The sequence below is a fragment of the Protomyctophum bolini genome (genome assembly GCF_963924005.1).
Source record: "Protomyctophum bolini genome assembly, chromosome: 17".
NCBI classification, from domain to species: Eukaryota; Metazoa; Chordata; class Actinopteri; order Myctophiformes; family Myctophidae; genus Protomyctophum; species Protomyctophum bolini.
In genome coordinates this window covers 9,065,823-9,082,839 of record NC_137878.1, presented here as the reverse complement: position 1 = coordinate 9,082,839, position 17,017 = coordinate 9,065,823, and the positions used below count along the sequence as shown (strand labels likewise).

General features: G+C 44.6%; 1 protein-coding gene across 1 annotated transcript in view; it reads left to right on the top strand.

Annotated features, from left to right (window-relative positions):
• The window catches only part of ppp1r9a (protein phosphatase 1, regulatory subunit 9A), a 93,833-nt gene that overhangs the window by 25,912 nt on the left and 50,904 nt on the right, over window positions 1–17,017 (top strand). The window contains 3 exon segments of the mRNA XM_080787068.1: window positions 6,036–6,168; window positions 7,658–7,778; window positions 13,905–14,009. Of these exon segments, the coding sequence (XP_080643194.1) occupies window positions 6,036–6,168; window positions 7,658–7,778; window positions 13,905–14,009 (359 nt within the window).

Here is a 17,017-nt window from a genome sequence, read left to right as displayed (position 1 = left end):
CAGTGACCAGGGGAGCTATTAATTATTGCGAGGAGGATATACCGGGACCAGCGAGCTCTTTCAGGACTAGGGCAGAGGGGACAACGTCTATATAGTCGGCAGGTGGCAGCCAGCCGGTTTCATGGTGGAAAGGAAACTATCTTGATAATGGTGAGGGGAGTGTGATGGGGAAGGAAGCTGTGTAATATGGAGGTATATACCGATGGGGCCAATAGGTCAGATGTGGGTTTATATTCTGTCTAACGTTATTGACTTTGGAGATGAAAGATTGAAGAAACTCATTGCATTTTGCAGTGGAGAGGTCCATGTTAGTACTTTCCACCCTCTGCCCTGTTTCTCTCTCTCTCGCTATATCTTTCTCTCTGTCTCTCTCTCTCTGTCTCTCTATCTCTCCCACCGTCTGCCTGTTTCTCTGTCTCCCCCTATCTCTCTCTGTCCCTCCCTCCCTCCCTCCCTCTCTGTCTCTGTCTCTCTCTACACCCTGCCCCTGGCTGTGTGCTAATGTACAGATGTAGAGAGTACAGTACAGAACGACCGCTGAGAGGAGACTGACTTTAAGTGGTGTGGTGTGTCCGCCAATATTATAACATCCAGGACAGGGCGAGAGCTGCCATGGGGGGTGAGCAAATCCGGTGGGTTGGCACACTCACTCGTCAGCACTGTCACTGTGTGTGTGAGGGTGAGTGCAAGGGTAATGTGTCCAGTACTTTGCACGCGTGGGTGTGTGGGTGGGTGTGCCTTTATTGACATGAGAAAACATGTTTACATTGTCAAAGCAAAAGTGGAACAATACAATACAAAAATTGTAGGCCTATGTATGTATAAAAAAAATGTGTATAATATACAGAGCTTTGTTACATTGCCACTGAGAGAAATGCATCTTATAATACTCTCTCTCGCACGCACGCACGCTCGCTCGCTCTCTGTTTCCGACTCCTGACTTGACATTATAAGTCTTGAGTCTGGTTAGTCATCATGTAGTATCTTTGGGGAATCTTGTTAGTCATGTCGCGGTGGTGGTTAAGGTTAGACCGTTATGCAACGAGTATATTATACAGTCAATGGAAATCAGTCACACTTCCTCAGAAGTACAATAGAGCAGCACTGGGAGAGGTGTGCATGTGTGTGCCTGCCTTAATAATGCAGGGCTGTTGATCACACTAAATGATTGATGATGACAGGGAGGTCATGGATAGAAGTGAAACACAACGAGAGGAGAGCCCTCCCCGGTTTAGCGTCACATGCTATATAGCTTCGGTGTACTATCCACACACGCTAGCGTGAACAACATCACCTAATGCGCCTTAACAGAGCACCAGCTACAATCCACCTTTGCCTCCGATCTGCACACAACCTTTGATCAGTCAAAACGCCAGCAGGGCCACATCAAAGTATGTCCTCGGGCCTTTATTTTTCTAGCGTGCTATTTGGGATATGTATAAAGAACAAATTCATCCACTTTAACCCGTTTTGACCTGAGGACGATTCTACAAATTCTAAAATCCTGACGGTTTTCTGAAAAAAAACCCCCATGTTTCTGTGTCAGTCGTTTTCAAACATTTTCAATGTCAAAGACCCCCCAAAAACTAGATGTATTTGACCGTCGACGCCCCCCCCCCCCCCCCCATCTGGAAATATGCTGTTCCAGAGATCCCACAGAAGCAAAGATTTGAGTTAAAAACCCGCTCTGAAAGAATATATATATTCAAAGATTTCAGGCACATTTTCACGACTTTTCAAAAAATGGCAGACCTACAAGCTCATAGCGCGCCACTCGGTGGCGCGCTATGAGCTTGTAGATCTGCTGTTTTTCAATAGCTAAAGTATAACATAATGCTTCTCGCCCAAAATGGGTTAACCCACTCATGCTTTATTAGATGAGACGAGAGGAGATTAGATTGCATCGCAGGCCCTGAGCCAGCCGGGGCTTCATTCATTCATGTGGTCTTCTAGGTTATACTAAATCGACAGAGCCGCGGCCACCATGCAGAGGGCTGAGACTGGGACTCTCTCTTTTTCAGTGCACCAAACAGAACTCAAATATTGATCAAAGTATTGACAAACGAGAAGCAACTTCCTCATTGTTCAGATGTACAGTATAGCCTTCGGGCACTCTGCCCTCTTTCAGTCTCTGCACACACACACTAAGGCTAATAGATTTGTAAAGCCTGCTGCGTTGGGGCGGGGCGCTATACTAGTTTAACCTAGATCCAGCCTTATATATATACTGGACACACGAGACCCAGATCATGTTTTTTTTTTTACACACACGCGGTTCACGTTCACACACACGGCCAGATCGGTTCTATAGAGAGCAGTGGTTTTCAGCCAGTGGGTTTTCAACCCTTTTCATATCGAGGCCGCAGTGGCGTGCACAGATAGACACTAGGGGGGTGCTATAGAGCACCACCTGCCCTTCATGCCCTCTGGACAGCAATGTGCCCTTTTTGAAGAAAAAAGAATATATATATATATATATATTTTTTTTGTACAGTGGACCATGGTGACATTGATCAATTCTGGATAATAAAAAAAAAGCTTCTAATATATTATTTATGCCCCAACATCTATAAATGTAACACTATTAAGGCAACCGGGCCGGTTCCACGCGCTGCATAAGGTGCCCTTTTTTCACTTGAGCACCTGCCCCTCTAAATGTCTGTGCACGCCACTGTCGAGGCCCATTATTTGTCTGTACGTACGATGTGGTAACTCCCATTTCTCTACCGTGTCGGGACGTGGAGCGGCTCGCCGGAACCGGGCCGGCACCCAGGCCGCGTTCCTGTGGGGTCTGGAACTTCCGGGGACCCCCCCCCCCCCCACACACGGAGTTGCACCACTCACTTCACACGGGTGTGATTTTGACCAATATAATTTAACTTTTGAGAGTGTAACAACATGTATGGTTTAATTTTAAGAGTACACTGTGTATACTAGGGTCCATTTGGTTACTTTAACTCTCCATCATTTAGCTGGGGGGACCACCTGGAACCCCCTCAAGGACCAGTGGCTGAGAACCACTGGTCTAGAGCAACCACTCCTACAACCAGCAATGTCCGTGCCTACACTCCACATTTTTTACTTTGCTGTTCATTTTGCTAATGTGTCACAGGTGCCGCACAAAAAGTGCTGTTGGTCTTGTTATTGGCGCGTGGGCGTCGTGTGAATGATATCGGTGTGTGAACGTGTGACTCTCTTGTCAATCAGAGCCTATACGGTTAACACGAGACACGATGTGTGAATGCTGCCGTTTGGCAAATGTCACTTGTTCGTTCCTGACTCGGATATATATCGGAAGGGGTTGCAGGTGTTTGTGTGTGCGCGCGTGTCCATCCATGTTTGCGAGAGCCAGGTTAACACTGTCTCTGAGGTAATTCTTCTGAGTGTCTGTGAGATCATTCTTCTGACCCAGTGTCTGTGAGGTCATTCTTCTGACCCAGTGTCTGTGAGGTCATTCTTCTGACCCAGTGTCTGTGAGGTCATTCTTCTGACCCAGTGTCTGTGAGGTCATTCTTCTGACCCAGTGTCTGTGAGGTCATTCTTCTGACCCAGTGTCTGTGAGGTCATTCTTCTGACCCAGTGTCTGTGAGGTCATTCTTCTGACCCAGTGTCTGTGAGGTCATTCTTCTGACCCGTTTAGAGATTTCGAAGAAGGTTCCATGACTTTTCAGTTTCATTTCCCCATCTGAAACAATTTCTAAATTATGAATTTAGGCACTTATACCATCTCTGCCTATTTGCTTTCCCTGTAACCCTTCCTGGACTTCACGCCTCCAGACAGCCCATTGTGCGCTGCCGAGATTGTTTTATTACCTTTGCAGCGTAACGCCAAAGTATTTACGCTTTCGATCCGTGAAAACCGCTAGTAAACACTCCCAGCATTTGTTATTGAGCCGACAGAAAAGCCACTTCCTTGATTCCGGGTCACAGACAAAGAGCAAAGCGAGCCAAGATATATACCCCCTCGTTCACTTACATTGGGCTCAATTTCCCAGAAGCCCTAGCAGTGTTACTAGGTGCTAGCAGAATGGAGTTGTGAAAACCGTAATCAATATGTGTTAAAAGAAAAGTGAACGTCGACGTACAGTCGTACACACATGGGTCATAATTCTTCCGCAGAGGTCTGCAGTACCGATTGACAAGAGCGTGCACTTTTGAACCAGCTCATGCACACACACACCCAGCCCTCTCTCTCTCTCTCTCACCACTCCAGTGCAGTGCAGTGAGTGTGAGTGTGTGTGTGTGGTGGCCTGAGCACTGAGGCTGTGATGAGATGTGAAGTGACGGCAGACTGTTGTTGTGGAAGAGAGAGGCTCCCGCGAGAAGAAATGGCCTATAGTGCAGTCACATCAGACAAGGCTTTAACCACTTAAAGCCCTATACTGCATACTTAAATATCACGAATACCCGTATAGTAGGCCCCATTTAGACACGCCAAGTCAAATCCGATTCAAATCTAGTTTTTCTTCTCAAATCCGGTCTTTTGGCCCGACCTTTCACACTGCCATTTTGCAAGTGTTACCAGGACCCGATCTGTGTTCTTCAGACTGGCAGCGAAATCCAGCCTGAATCAGATCTGTGTCACATCATCCAGATTGGAATGTGATTTGTTTAAATAAGTCTAAACGCAAACAAGTCACATACAAGTCACATGGAATCTGATTTAGATCAGGTTGTTGCATTTCAGACTGAGACAGATCTCCTGGAATCAGATTTGAAACCGCCTCTGAATGTGGCTCAAGTCCCATTGGAAAAAAGTCCGATTCTATGTGACTTGTATGTGACCTTTTAGACTTATTTAAATGAGTAACATGTCACATGTCTAATTTAAACAAGATCAGATTCCAATCTTAATGTGTCTCAGATCTGATTCAGGCTGGATTTGGCTGCCAGTGTAAATGGGCCTATAATAATAGCCAGTCTACAAGCTCACGCACGTAAGTTTTATTCGCTTTTGTGAGCTTCTGCTATTTAAGAAGGCCTTTCTTTCCATAGCGGTCACTCTAAACAAAACAATCACACCCTTGTGAACTGAGTGGTGCAACTGCCCCCCCCCCCCCCCCCCCCCCCCCCCCCCTCTCATTAGCAGGCAACAGTGCAGCTCTCTCTCTCTCTCTCTGTTTCTGGCACAACAGCGCCCCTACTACAATTTACAATTTACAATTTAGGCATTTAGCAGACGCTCTTAATCCAGAGCGACTTACATTAAGCAAGAACAAAAGCATGGGAATACATCACATAAAAGCATTTATCATGAAACATGCGTAAGCTAAGAAAGTAACAGTGGAATATCTATATAATGAAACTATACATATGAACTATACATATATACTACTATGCTATACATTTTTGAGGGGTGCTAGCCCCTCCTGACTCCTGACTTGACTCTATTGTACTTCTGAGGAAGTGCAACTGATTTCCATTATATACTCGTTGCATAACGTCTAACCTTAACCACCACCACGACATGACTAACAAGATTCCCCAAAGATACTACATGATGACTAACCAGACTCGGACTTAATGTCAAGTCAGCTTTTGTCCCCACAAAATGTCCGCAACACAAACATTAAATGCCATTGACAATGAAGGGTCAAATGTCTACTAATTATAACGTGGCAACAGCATATTGATTGGCCAGTATGAGGTGATGCATGATGATGTACGATGATAAGAGCGCCCCTCACTTCACACATGTGTGATTTTTTTTTGAAACTCTACTTGATCTTGAACGCAGCATTTTGCATTGAAATAATTAGTTTAGGAATCCATGTCATCGCCGCATCTCCAGTATAGCCTGGGTCGCGCCTGGGAAAAATAGCTGTAGATCGGCTAGTTTTCTTACGGAATTCCAGCAGCGACTGCAAAAATAGCAGATCCACAATGCGTCTGGCTGTGACCTGTCGAGAGCTTGTAGATCCGCTATTTTAGTCCCAACGAGTGCCCTTTTTACGGAATTTCATCCCCTGCTGCCTCCTCTGTATCGCTCTCTGCACCTCACTGATTGTGCCCCCCGCCCCCATTCCCGTCCCCAGGTGTTCCACACGTACTCCAACGAGGACTACGACCGACGCAACGAGGAAGTGGACCCTGTGGCGTCGTCGGCTGAGTACGAGCTGGAGAAACGGGTGGAGAAGCTGGAGCTCTTCCCTGTGGAGCTGGAGAAAGGTGAGATGCGGTGAGACTCTTCCCCTGTGGAAGCTGGAGAAAGGTGAGATGCAGTGAGACTCTTCCCTGTGGAGCTGGAGAAAGGTGACGCAATGTCTACTAAAAAAACTCAGCTTCCCAGCATTCACCTGTGCACAGTGTGAAGCTCAACAGTGCCACTTTGTCACCTGTTGGTACTACAGACAGACAGACAGACAGCCAATAGGGACCCTAAACATAATAGGGACACACTTTGCTGTGCATTGGAGTGGCTGCACCGCTCAAACAAAATGGTTGTTTGCTCTCCTGTCCTCTTTCTCTGCGGACTCCAAGGAATTGAAAATGGAAGGAAATGAAACCTCCTTCCCTCATTCTGTGTGTTTGCCCCGAGGGTTATTCGACTCGGGGATTCAGCATTTTCCACGCACCTGAAATAGAACGACGACTATACCGTAGCATACAATTTGGGATTCCTCCACATCCACTCTGGTGTTGTTATGTAACACGGTACAGACCGGCTCGTGAATCATTAATACAGGATATGGTACAGAGAGAGAAGCGGTTGAGGGGAGTTTCCCCCCAGAGTAACCTAGTAATCTAAGAGAGTGGCGACACGCTTTGATCTCACCGTGACGTGGGGCTATAGTTCCAAACACTGGAACTATCCCATTGAGATAGAAGGAGACACTTCCGCATTCCATTGTCACAATGGGAGTCGACGCTATAGTGTCTCTTACTAGATTACTCTGGTTTCCCCTTTCCCCTTTCCTGCGAAGCCCCCTGGCTGTGTGTTCAGGAAATCACCCTCTCTATTAATAAATCAAAGGTTCTGGTCTGGTATCCATTTGTCTGAGCATATTCATCCATCCATCCATCCATCCATCTGTCCATCCATTCTTGCTGCGTTCCGTCCAAATATACATTGTTACTTTTGACCTGGAAAAAAAGTATGTTCCACTAAATCCACAAAGGAAAAACTTTTAATATATGATGTAGGAGGGTATTGGGACCAATAAAAAAAATCACATTACTATTACTCATTTCTTTTGGGTCCTTTTAGCTTCCATTGACTGGCCCCATGATGCACACAGAGTGGTGTACCCGCACTCACACACATCCAGCTAACCCATTCTGACCTGAGATCAGATTCTAAAAATGTCTAGCAGACCTACAAGCTCATAGCGCGCCACTCGGTGGCGCGCTATGAGCTTGTAGGTCTGCCCAGAATGGCTTAATTGCCAGTATTAATTTAACCACGGTAACTTTGGCATCCCTATATGTTTGGGGAAAAAATCGTCCGAAACGTTCACATTTTCATGATCCTTTCCTGTCCAGGAATAGGCATATAGCTGTGGATCGTTTTCACCCCCTCTGTTGGCTTCATAATGTCCGTGAGCAAGCTAATCTCCGGCACCACTGGACTGATTGCACGCTCACACACACAAAAATAGACTCTAATTCATTCCGATTTGTCCTTTTTTTTTGTTCCGATTTGTGTGTGTTTGTATAGACGAAGACGGCCTGGGCATCAGTATCATCGGGATGGGCGTGGGGGCCGACGCTGGCCTGGAGAAGCTGGGCATCTTCGTCAAGACCGTGATCGAGGGCGGAGCCGCGGAGAGGGACGACAGGTGAGGAGAGCGTCCGTTGAGTTTCACAGCACGTTTTTTTAGTTTTAGTCGCAGTCTCTTTGAATAGTTTTCATTTAGTCTTTGTCACATTTTAGTAGCCTGGAACTCACCTATGCTTTTTAATGGCATAGGGAGCTCCCGGCAGAAACTGTGCGCAGCTGCTAGACATGAGACTAATTACTTAGAGCGACAGAGAGAGAGAGGAGTGTGTGTGTGTGTGTGTGTGTACATGTGTGCGTGTGTCAAGGTGCAGACGATCAGAAATCAGCAGAGAGTGAGCGATGTTTGCGCTACTCTATGCCAAATTGAAGTGGACTCGGACCCAGACTTTTTTTTTTTCTCCCTGGAAATATAAACGTCTGGGTTTCCGAGGCTACATTTTAGTCACCTGGAATGTTTTAGTGTCTGTCTAGTTTTTTTCGACTAAATATCGTAAGATTTTAGTCGACCGGAGCGTTATTCACACTCGCCAGCGCTCAAACGTTGTTTCAGCTCCAGTGGTCACCTCACCACCGAAAATCCAGACTATGAATGAGCCCTTGAATCTACAGTTGATTTAGTCTACAGTTTGATAAAATGCGTTTTGATGGGCCTGGTGATGCCGTCGTATAATGACAGATTTTACGCAGATTTTTTTATTTTTTACAAAATCTACAAGCGCAACCTCCAAAACTTGGAGGTCAAATGCGGAAATGCGCCCCCCCCAAAAAAAAGGCAGAAATAGACGGTCCCTAGGTCGGGGCTGTTTCAAAACGCCACTGAGCAACTTTTTCCACTGACATGAATAGCGGAAGGGTGGCGGAGCTTCGCGCCAGATCAGTCTCTTAATACTCTGTGGTTCAAGGATGGGATTGAGAGGGAGCGGTATACACATCCTCAAACATAAAAGAGACACACTGTCATGTGTTTGTCCCCGTTTTGTGCCTTGTGGGTAAAAAGAGAGAGAGAGAGAGAGAGGCTATGGATTTGCACTCCTCCTGTGTGCCGCTGTGCAGCACATTCATGCTCGTTTGTTTATATAGTCGACCGTGGCGTGAACAACACTCTGAGCACTCACACTGGGGTCATATTATGGAAGTGATGACGGCTCCCTATAGCAGGCCATTTTGGGTTGGCTTCCTCCGCTCCAAACTCTCTCTCTCTCTCTCTCTCTCTCTCTCTCTCTCAGGTTTCACACAGATTAAATAGGCTGTATAAGTAACACAGGTGCATTATGACACCTGTGTTGCTCTGTGTATGCATGAGGAACCATAATGTACTGGAGTCGTTTTCCTATGGGAATGTTTCAGTCGCAATGATAGTGTAGTGTGGAGATGTGGTATTGTCGTGTATTGAGTACCAGTAGACCTCACGAAGAATTTCCTGTTTTCTATAACATTTAAGAGAAAACTATCTTCCCCCCCCCGCAAGTATAGGCGTACAGTACAGAGTAACACACTCTCTCGTACACACACACCACAATGGCACAAAACCAGACCACAATGCAACAAAACAACACAACATACTGTGACCAGTTAGGGCCCAGGTAGGGCCCGGGGCCTTAATTCTCGGGCCTGTTGAGAACTCTTTGCCGGCACACGGCTGAGCTAATAGCTTCGGGGCCGGCCCGTCTAGAGTTTGGATGGACAGTTATCGGTCCAAAGGGAGAGACGTCGAAGAGGAAGGACGGTGTGGGGAAGGATTATAACATTATGGAATGTCAGAACAGGTCAGCTCTATAGATCTAGCTGAGATCTAAGGGTTTGAGGTACTTTGTCTGTTGAGGTCAGAGTTGCTGGCCCGGCGCCATATACTGTATGCAGATCTAGGTGACGGGTTCCAGTCTTCTCCATGTATGGCTATCCAGGGTTTGACGAGTGTGTCACGACCGGACGGACTGCAGGTCACAATAACATACATGTACTGTACTGTATACTGTACATGCACAACACAACAAAAACACAACAGACATGTGGTTCCTCCCTGGTAAGCTGGTAGAAGGGCAGGGGGGGGGGGGGGGTGAGGTGTTGCTAGAAATAATGTAATTTCCTCTCATCGTTGCCTCAATCGCTACAGAGCTCTTAATGGTCAGACACACAGACTTGCACAAGCGCGCGCGCGCACACACACACACACACACACACACACACACACACACACACACACACACACACACACACACACACACACACACTCTAAGAGGAAGACAAATGGGCATTGATTACCTTATTGTGTAGGGGTAAAGAGACTAGAGTCAAGGGTAAAGGGTAATATATGGAATCTGCAGCGTGATGTCTTCGCTGTGGTTTTTGGTACCTACAATACCTCTCCCCCCACCTCTCTCTCTCTCTCCCTCTCTCTCTCTCTCTCTCTCTCTCTCTCTCTCTCTCTCTCTCTCTCTCTCCATCAGTCAGAGTGTCAGCAGCAGATTAAGATACAGCCGGAGTCATGCTCCTGTGAAGGTCACCATGTGATTGAGTTTGCAGCTGATTGGCAGCCACCCCTCTCTCTCTCTCTCTCTCTCTCTCTCTCTCTCTCTCTCCCCTTCCGTCCACCTGTCAGTCTGACACATCTGTGTACATTCACATGACAGCCCGTGCCTGATGTTGTTTTCCAACGCCACGGGCAGATTTGAAGCACACACACACACACACACACACACACACACACACACACACACACACACACACACTGCTGCATGCTGGGAGCTATAGCGTGTCGAGTCCAAAGCGAAGGGCGGCTGTCTGTCTGCAGATGTGGCCCGATTTGCACGCCCAGTGCATGTGTATGGAACAACAGTTCATGGGCAGGAAGACACCTGCTCTTCGCCCAGTGCCATGGCAACGTGCCACTGAGCAAGGCAGCATACGCAGTGCACGCAAGTGCTCGAAATCTTGTGGCCGTGGCTTGTGTTTACTTAACCCATTTCCTGACAGTTTTGTGAAAAAGCCGTGTTTCTATATGTCAGTCGTTCTTCGGTTTTTTCAAAAATAGCAGACCTACAAGCTCGCAGCGCGCCACTCGGTGGCGCGCTATGAGCTTGTAGATCTGCTATTTTTCAATAGCTAAAGCATGACATAATGCTAACACAAAAAGGGGTCCCCGCCCCCCAAATGGGTTAAACTGAAGTTTGGGGCGCACACAAACAAAAAGCAGCTATAGTTTCTACTTTCTCCTCGATCGGCCTTGCTCGTTACTTCAACAAGAGGTGCAAGAAAGACGAAGTGATTGATTGATTGAACAGTTGATTGATTGAACATTGATTGTCTAAATTATTGATTAATTGGCTCATTATGTTTAAAATCACATTGATTCAGGCTTAACCCATTCTGACCTGGCACCCATTTTGGTGTTAGCATCATGTTATGCTTTAGAACTGAAGTTTGGGGCGCACACAAACAAAAAGCAGCTATAGTTTCTACTTTCTCCTCGATCGGCCTTGCTCGTTACTTCAACAAGAGGTGCAAGAAAGACGAAGTGATTGATTGATTGAACAGTTGATTGATTGAACATTGATTGTCTAAATTATTGATTAATTGGCTCATTATGTTTAAAATCACATTGATTCAGGCTTAAGAGCCTTAATTGCAACAGATCCTGCCGGCTGCCTGCTGCCAGCACTGCAGTAAGAGAGGGGGAGTTGAGATTGAACTGTCCTACACGGCATACAAAGTTTAACTCAAACATGTCACAATACATTGTGGTCTGTTTTAATTAATGTCAGATTACCTGGACATTAATATTCAACATTGGCATGAATACATGAATATTATGTCCTCTGCAGAGCAGGCCTATATAAGATGCTGGCCTGAGGCAAACCCCAACGTTAATTATTCATCCACGAGTAAATCTGTGTGCACAAATGTATCCAACTTTGATTGATTGATTGATTGAATAGTTTATTGAACATAAATGTATAAAATCAGCAACAGGGTGCAGTCAAACACTGCGGTCTTGTTTCCATTTTAGGCCCTATATGCAATCATTCAATTCATAGACATGACATGAACGATAACAACAAGATTCAATATCATCAATAATAACAAAAATAAAAAAAATACGTGATCACCTGTTGAACCCACTTTGACCTGAGATCAGATTCTAAAAACGTCTTCTACATCCGGACAGTTTTCTTGGATTTTTCAAAAATAGCAGACCTACAAGCTCATAGCGCGCCACTCGGTGGCGCGCTATGAGCTTGTAGATCCGCTATTTTTCAATAGCTAAAGCATAACACCAAAAGGGGTTCCCGCCCCAAAATGGGTTAAGGGGGAAGGATCATTTCCTCTCCCTTAGGCCTGCTGAAAGGTGGATATTTCAGGCCTGTTTTTAAATATGTAAGTGACCTGCATTTTTTTTTTAGGGGAGGAGGAGGGGGGGGGGGGGGGGGGTCCGGGCATTCCACGCCTGGGTGGCCTTGTTGTGTAGAAGGAGAAATTGACCCATTTTTGTGGTTTTGAGGTTGGGGTTGGCTGGTACCAGATTGTTGTTCAACGCTCCCTCTAGTATTGCGGCCGTGGGGTTTAGTAGAGGTAGTTAGTCCGGTATGCAACGGACCCGTAATGCTGCAGCAGGATCTTAACAGTATATATGCTCAGACTTCATGGCTCCATGTCGTCATTAGCCCTCCTAAAGGCCCGTTGAGCCTTGCTTTTCTTTTGTCTGTATAGGTAAGGCAACACGGGAACAAAGGAATGTTTCGCGTGACGCTCTTCGTATAGGCCAGCTCATTTTGTTTTGCGCATATACTTTCTTGCTGTGGTTTTCCCCTCCCGAATGGTTGTGGAAAAAGCCTGAAACGTATAAGCGTATTCCATTTCTTGCTATAATTATGTTATTTCGGCAGTATCATAATATGATCACATTTCCATTGTCCACTGCAGGATGATACAGTAGTATACTATACAGTATCGATATTGTGTATCTTATCTAAAAAATGTCTCTTGTCTGTACGTTTGTATACGGCTGCAATCCACGTAACCCCGAGAACCGTTCGCCCCACCGACTTCAATGCACGTTCCACACACCCCCACGAAGATTGCCGTGCCCGGTGTCGAGTCGGTCGGACACACGGTTGTCCAGAACCGCCACAATAGGCCTCTGCCCGCCCCCCCCCCTGCCCAGGGTCCATATATGGAGCTGGCCTGTTCTGCTGTCACAACACTCCATATTTGGGCATGCCTGACGCAGAACTCCATAATATAGGAATAAAGGAACACGGAGAGACAGATGCGGAAATCTCCATATATGGGCATATAGAAGGGCACTGAAGTGCATACAGTAACAAACTCTTAACTCTTGGAGAGAGAATATCAATGGGAAATTGTAAGCAGACTCTATTATTGACTGGTAGAGCAGCAATTCTGCAATAATGTTTCTAATGACATTAACAATGTCAAGAAATTACTTATTTGGTGAGGCTACAACATGAGCAATTTATTAATATTTTATTTATTATAAATAAATAAATAAAATAAAATAAATAAAATTCATTCATTCATTCATTAAGAAATGGACGCACACATCGAAATGTAACATTACCAAGATGTATTTCTACAAAGGGATTGTGAATGTTTAATGTGATATGATTGTACAATGTGTGGGTAGGTTGCGCACTGTGACAGTATTTATTATAAAAAATATGTATGGTACGTTCTGTAACTCGCATTATACTATTTATCATTCTCTCTGATCGATGGACCCCCCCCCCCCTTCCCCTCTTTCCTTTCCTTTATTTTTTTTCTTTCATGTCTGTTCACTGAACTACTCGATCAGACGTTGTCTCACTTTATTATTATTGTTAGTATTATTATTTATGATTTTTTTTATTTTTTTTTCAAATGTGTTACTTTTAATGTTGCTGCTGTCTCCTTGGGGAGATGATGTGAATGTTGTACTGAGAACCGAATGATGCTTTATGCTGCGCTTGTGTATAAAATGTATTGTCTACCCCGGCAATGACAATAATAACTGACACGGGTAGCAACGGGTATCTGCAACTTCCATCGTTAATACAGACTGGTCTAGTAATATCTAATAATATATAGAATATCTAATAATATGAAAAAAGTTCCTGATACAATCGCATATTACATGTATGGAGCTTAGGAATGACGGCTGTCCTTTTGTTGTGTGTTTGCATGTCAGGATCAAAGTCAACGACCAGATTGTGGAGGTTGATGGGACCAGTCTGGTGGGAGTAACACAGAGCTTTGCTGCCTCTGTCCTCCGAAACACAGCGGGAGTAGTCCGGTAAGGTTGCACGCACGCACGCACACACACACACACACACACTCAGACGCATTGACGCACGCACGCACGCACTCAGTCGCATGGACGCACGCACGCACGCACTAAGACGCATGGACGCACGCACGCACTCAGACGCATGGACGCACGCGCACACGCGCACATTTATAAACCCATTTTGGCCTGACATCGACATTTTTAAAATGTCTTTTTTAAAATGTCTTTTTTTTCTGAAAAACCTCATGTTTCTATATCAGTGGTACTCAATATTTCATGTCAAGGACCCCCAAAAATATGTGAAATTGGCCACTGATCCCCGTCTGAAAATGTGTTGTTTCTGGGACCCCCCTGCTAGAAGCAAAGATTTGAGTGAAAAATGTTTGCTCTGAAAGAATATATTCAAAGATTTGCGCCACATTTTCACGATTTTTCAAAAATAGCAAACCTAGCTACAAGCTTGTAGGTTTTCTATTTTTCAATAGCTAAAGCATAACATAATGCTAACACCAAAAGGTTTTTTTTTTTTGGCTTTCGCCTTTATTTTATGTTTTTTTCATGGAGGGACAGACAGTTGGTTAGTTGGTAAGACATGCAGTAAAGGCCGTCGGGATCGGGAGTCGAACCCGCGGCACACTGCCAGACTGGATTACCAGCCAAATGTGCCTGGACCGCTGAGCCATGGCCCAGGCGCCAATTGTGAGACAATTAAACGGTGTTAAACTATTAGCCTTATAAGTGGCTTCTTTTTCTTCTTTAAAGCTACAGACAGGTTCACTTTTCATGAAGACAGTACTGAAGGGCCTCTTTACAGAATCAGATCAAATATAAGTATTGTTTAATAAGGTGCAGTCATAAGAACATCATATCTTTCATAATTCGTTTTTGTTTCTTTTACTGTAAAATTGTACATGGCATTCATACTGTTGTATGAGCTACAGCGTGAAAAGCCGGATTAACCCATTTTGGGTGGGAACCCATTTTGGTGTTGGCATCATGTCGTGCTTTAGCTATTGAAAAATAGCAGATCTACAAGCTCTTAGCGCGCCACTGAGTGGCGCGCTAAGAGCTTGTAGATCTGCTATTTATTTTTTTTAATCGAAGAGCGACTGACATAGAAGACATTTTTAGAATCTGATCTCAGGTCAGAATGGAAAACTGTCAGGATGTAGAAGACATTTTTAGAATCTGATCTCAGGTCAGAATGGTTTAAGAAGCTGTGCCCTCTCCTGTCGCAGAGTGCCAATGAGAACTTGGCAGACCTCTTAACCTCGTCTCAATAACTGAAATGAGTTGAAGTTATGGTAAAGAGAGAGGGCCATTCATGACTAAAGACTCCTGTGTTTTTTTTAGAAGAGTATAGTCTAGTGTTTGGCAGCCAAAAACAGCAGAGAGCCAGACAATAGACACACAGCATGGCAGGAAGGCTTTGATTTTGGGGAAGCCAGTTCTTGGCCGTATATGACCGTGAAGACTCATTCTTTTGAGTTATCAATATACTTGTTTTCCTGTTTTAGCATAGCGAATGGAGTTGCGTATTCTTCTCAATTTCTTTCTTTGACAGCACATTTTTTGTCTTAGTCTTGTGTCGTGAATAGTTTTCAATTCGTTTTTAGTTTAGTTTATAGTCACCTGGAATGTTTTAGTGTTAAAGTCTAGTTTTTGTCGACTAAATATCACAAGGTTTTAGTCGACAGTTGATTCAGTCGACTGAAATGTGTTTTGGCGGGCCTTGATTTTACTTTATTTTTGCTGAAAATAGCCGATCTACAAGCTTGTAGATATGTTGTTTTCAGCATGCAGCCAAGTGTAAAATGTGTCTTTTACTTACTCTTGTCCACTAGTCCCTTCCTAATATTGTCTAGTTTTTATTTGTTTTACAAAGTTGTCAATATATATTTAGTCTTAGACACTTTTCTCCACCCATTTCAACCTGCTTGCACTCGTTTCTTCACCTCTTTTCCACACTCGATTGATCTGAAATGTTCACCCTATAAGTACCATTTTGACCTGAGATCAGATGTCAGATCAGATCAGACAGTTTTCTGAAAAAGCTATGTTTCTATGTCAGTCGTTCTTCGATAAAAAAAAAAAATAGCAGACATATGAGCTTGTAGATCTGCTATTTTTCCAATAGCTAAAGCATAGCATAGTCCTGCAACCTCACTGTTCCATCTGGGTTCCTTTCATTCAAGGTCCAAGAGTTATAGAACAGTTAGAAAATGGCGGACCCTGTTTTTTTTTAGTTTTTTGTATTGACTTGTTAATGCCTTCGTTTGAAATGTCCCCATTCCGCATGCTGTCGACCAATCAGTCGATACAAATGGACTTAGCGGGTCTCACTCTCTCAGAGTTTAATTATCGGTGGAGGATTTTGCTGTGTGGTGAGACTGCTGTTTTTTTTATTGCCATTAAATAATCCGTGCAGTTGGTGGTCAATTACCATTTTGTAACCCAGAATGACAGGTTTGTGATGTGAAGGCCAGATCTACTGCATCGCAGTTGTGGAACGTAACCAAGTACACTTAACTCTTTGAGCTCAACGTTCAAGGTCAAGTTTAGTGACCACCATAGAGCTCTTCAGCCGTATATATAAGCCCTTATTTTGAAGAGCCCACCAAGCTGCTTTTGGTGAACCGGAAGTAACAATCCCATCATTTCCCAGGGAAAGCCGGTAGATATACTTTCACTTTCATCAGAAGCGCTAAATATAGTACCGCGATTGTCGTGGGGAGTTTTTTATTTTATTGAGCTCCTATAAAACATGGATGTTCTGTTTTATGATCACGACATCACGTCGCTGAAGATCGTCGCTATACGGATAGAGTGGACGGAGGGAACATATTCAATGACGTCACAACGCGGGGACAAAGCCAAGAACCGGGAAAAAATAACACTAGAGAATGCTGGATGCGTTGAAAACTATAAGGAGGTCCTATAGGCCGATCTGGGACTTTTAACAGCTTGACTGTGGGGATTAAATAATGGTGGTCCAGATCGTTGCTTTTCATGAA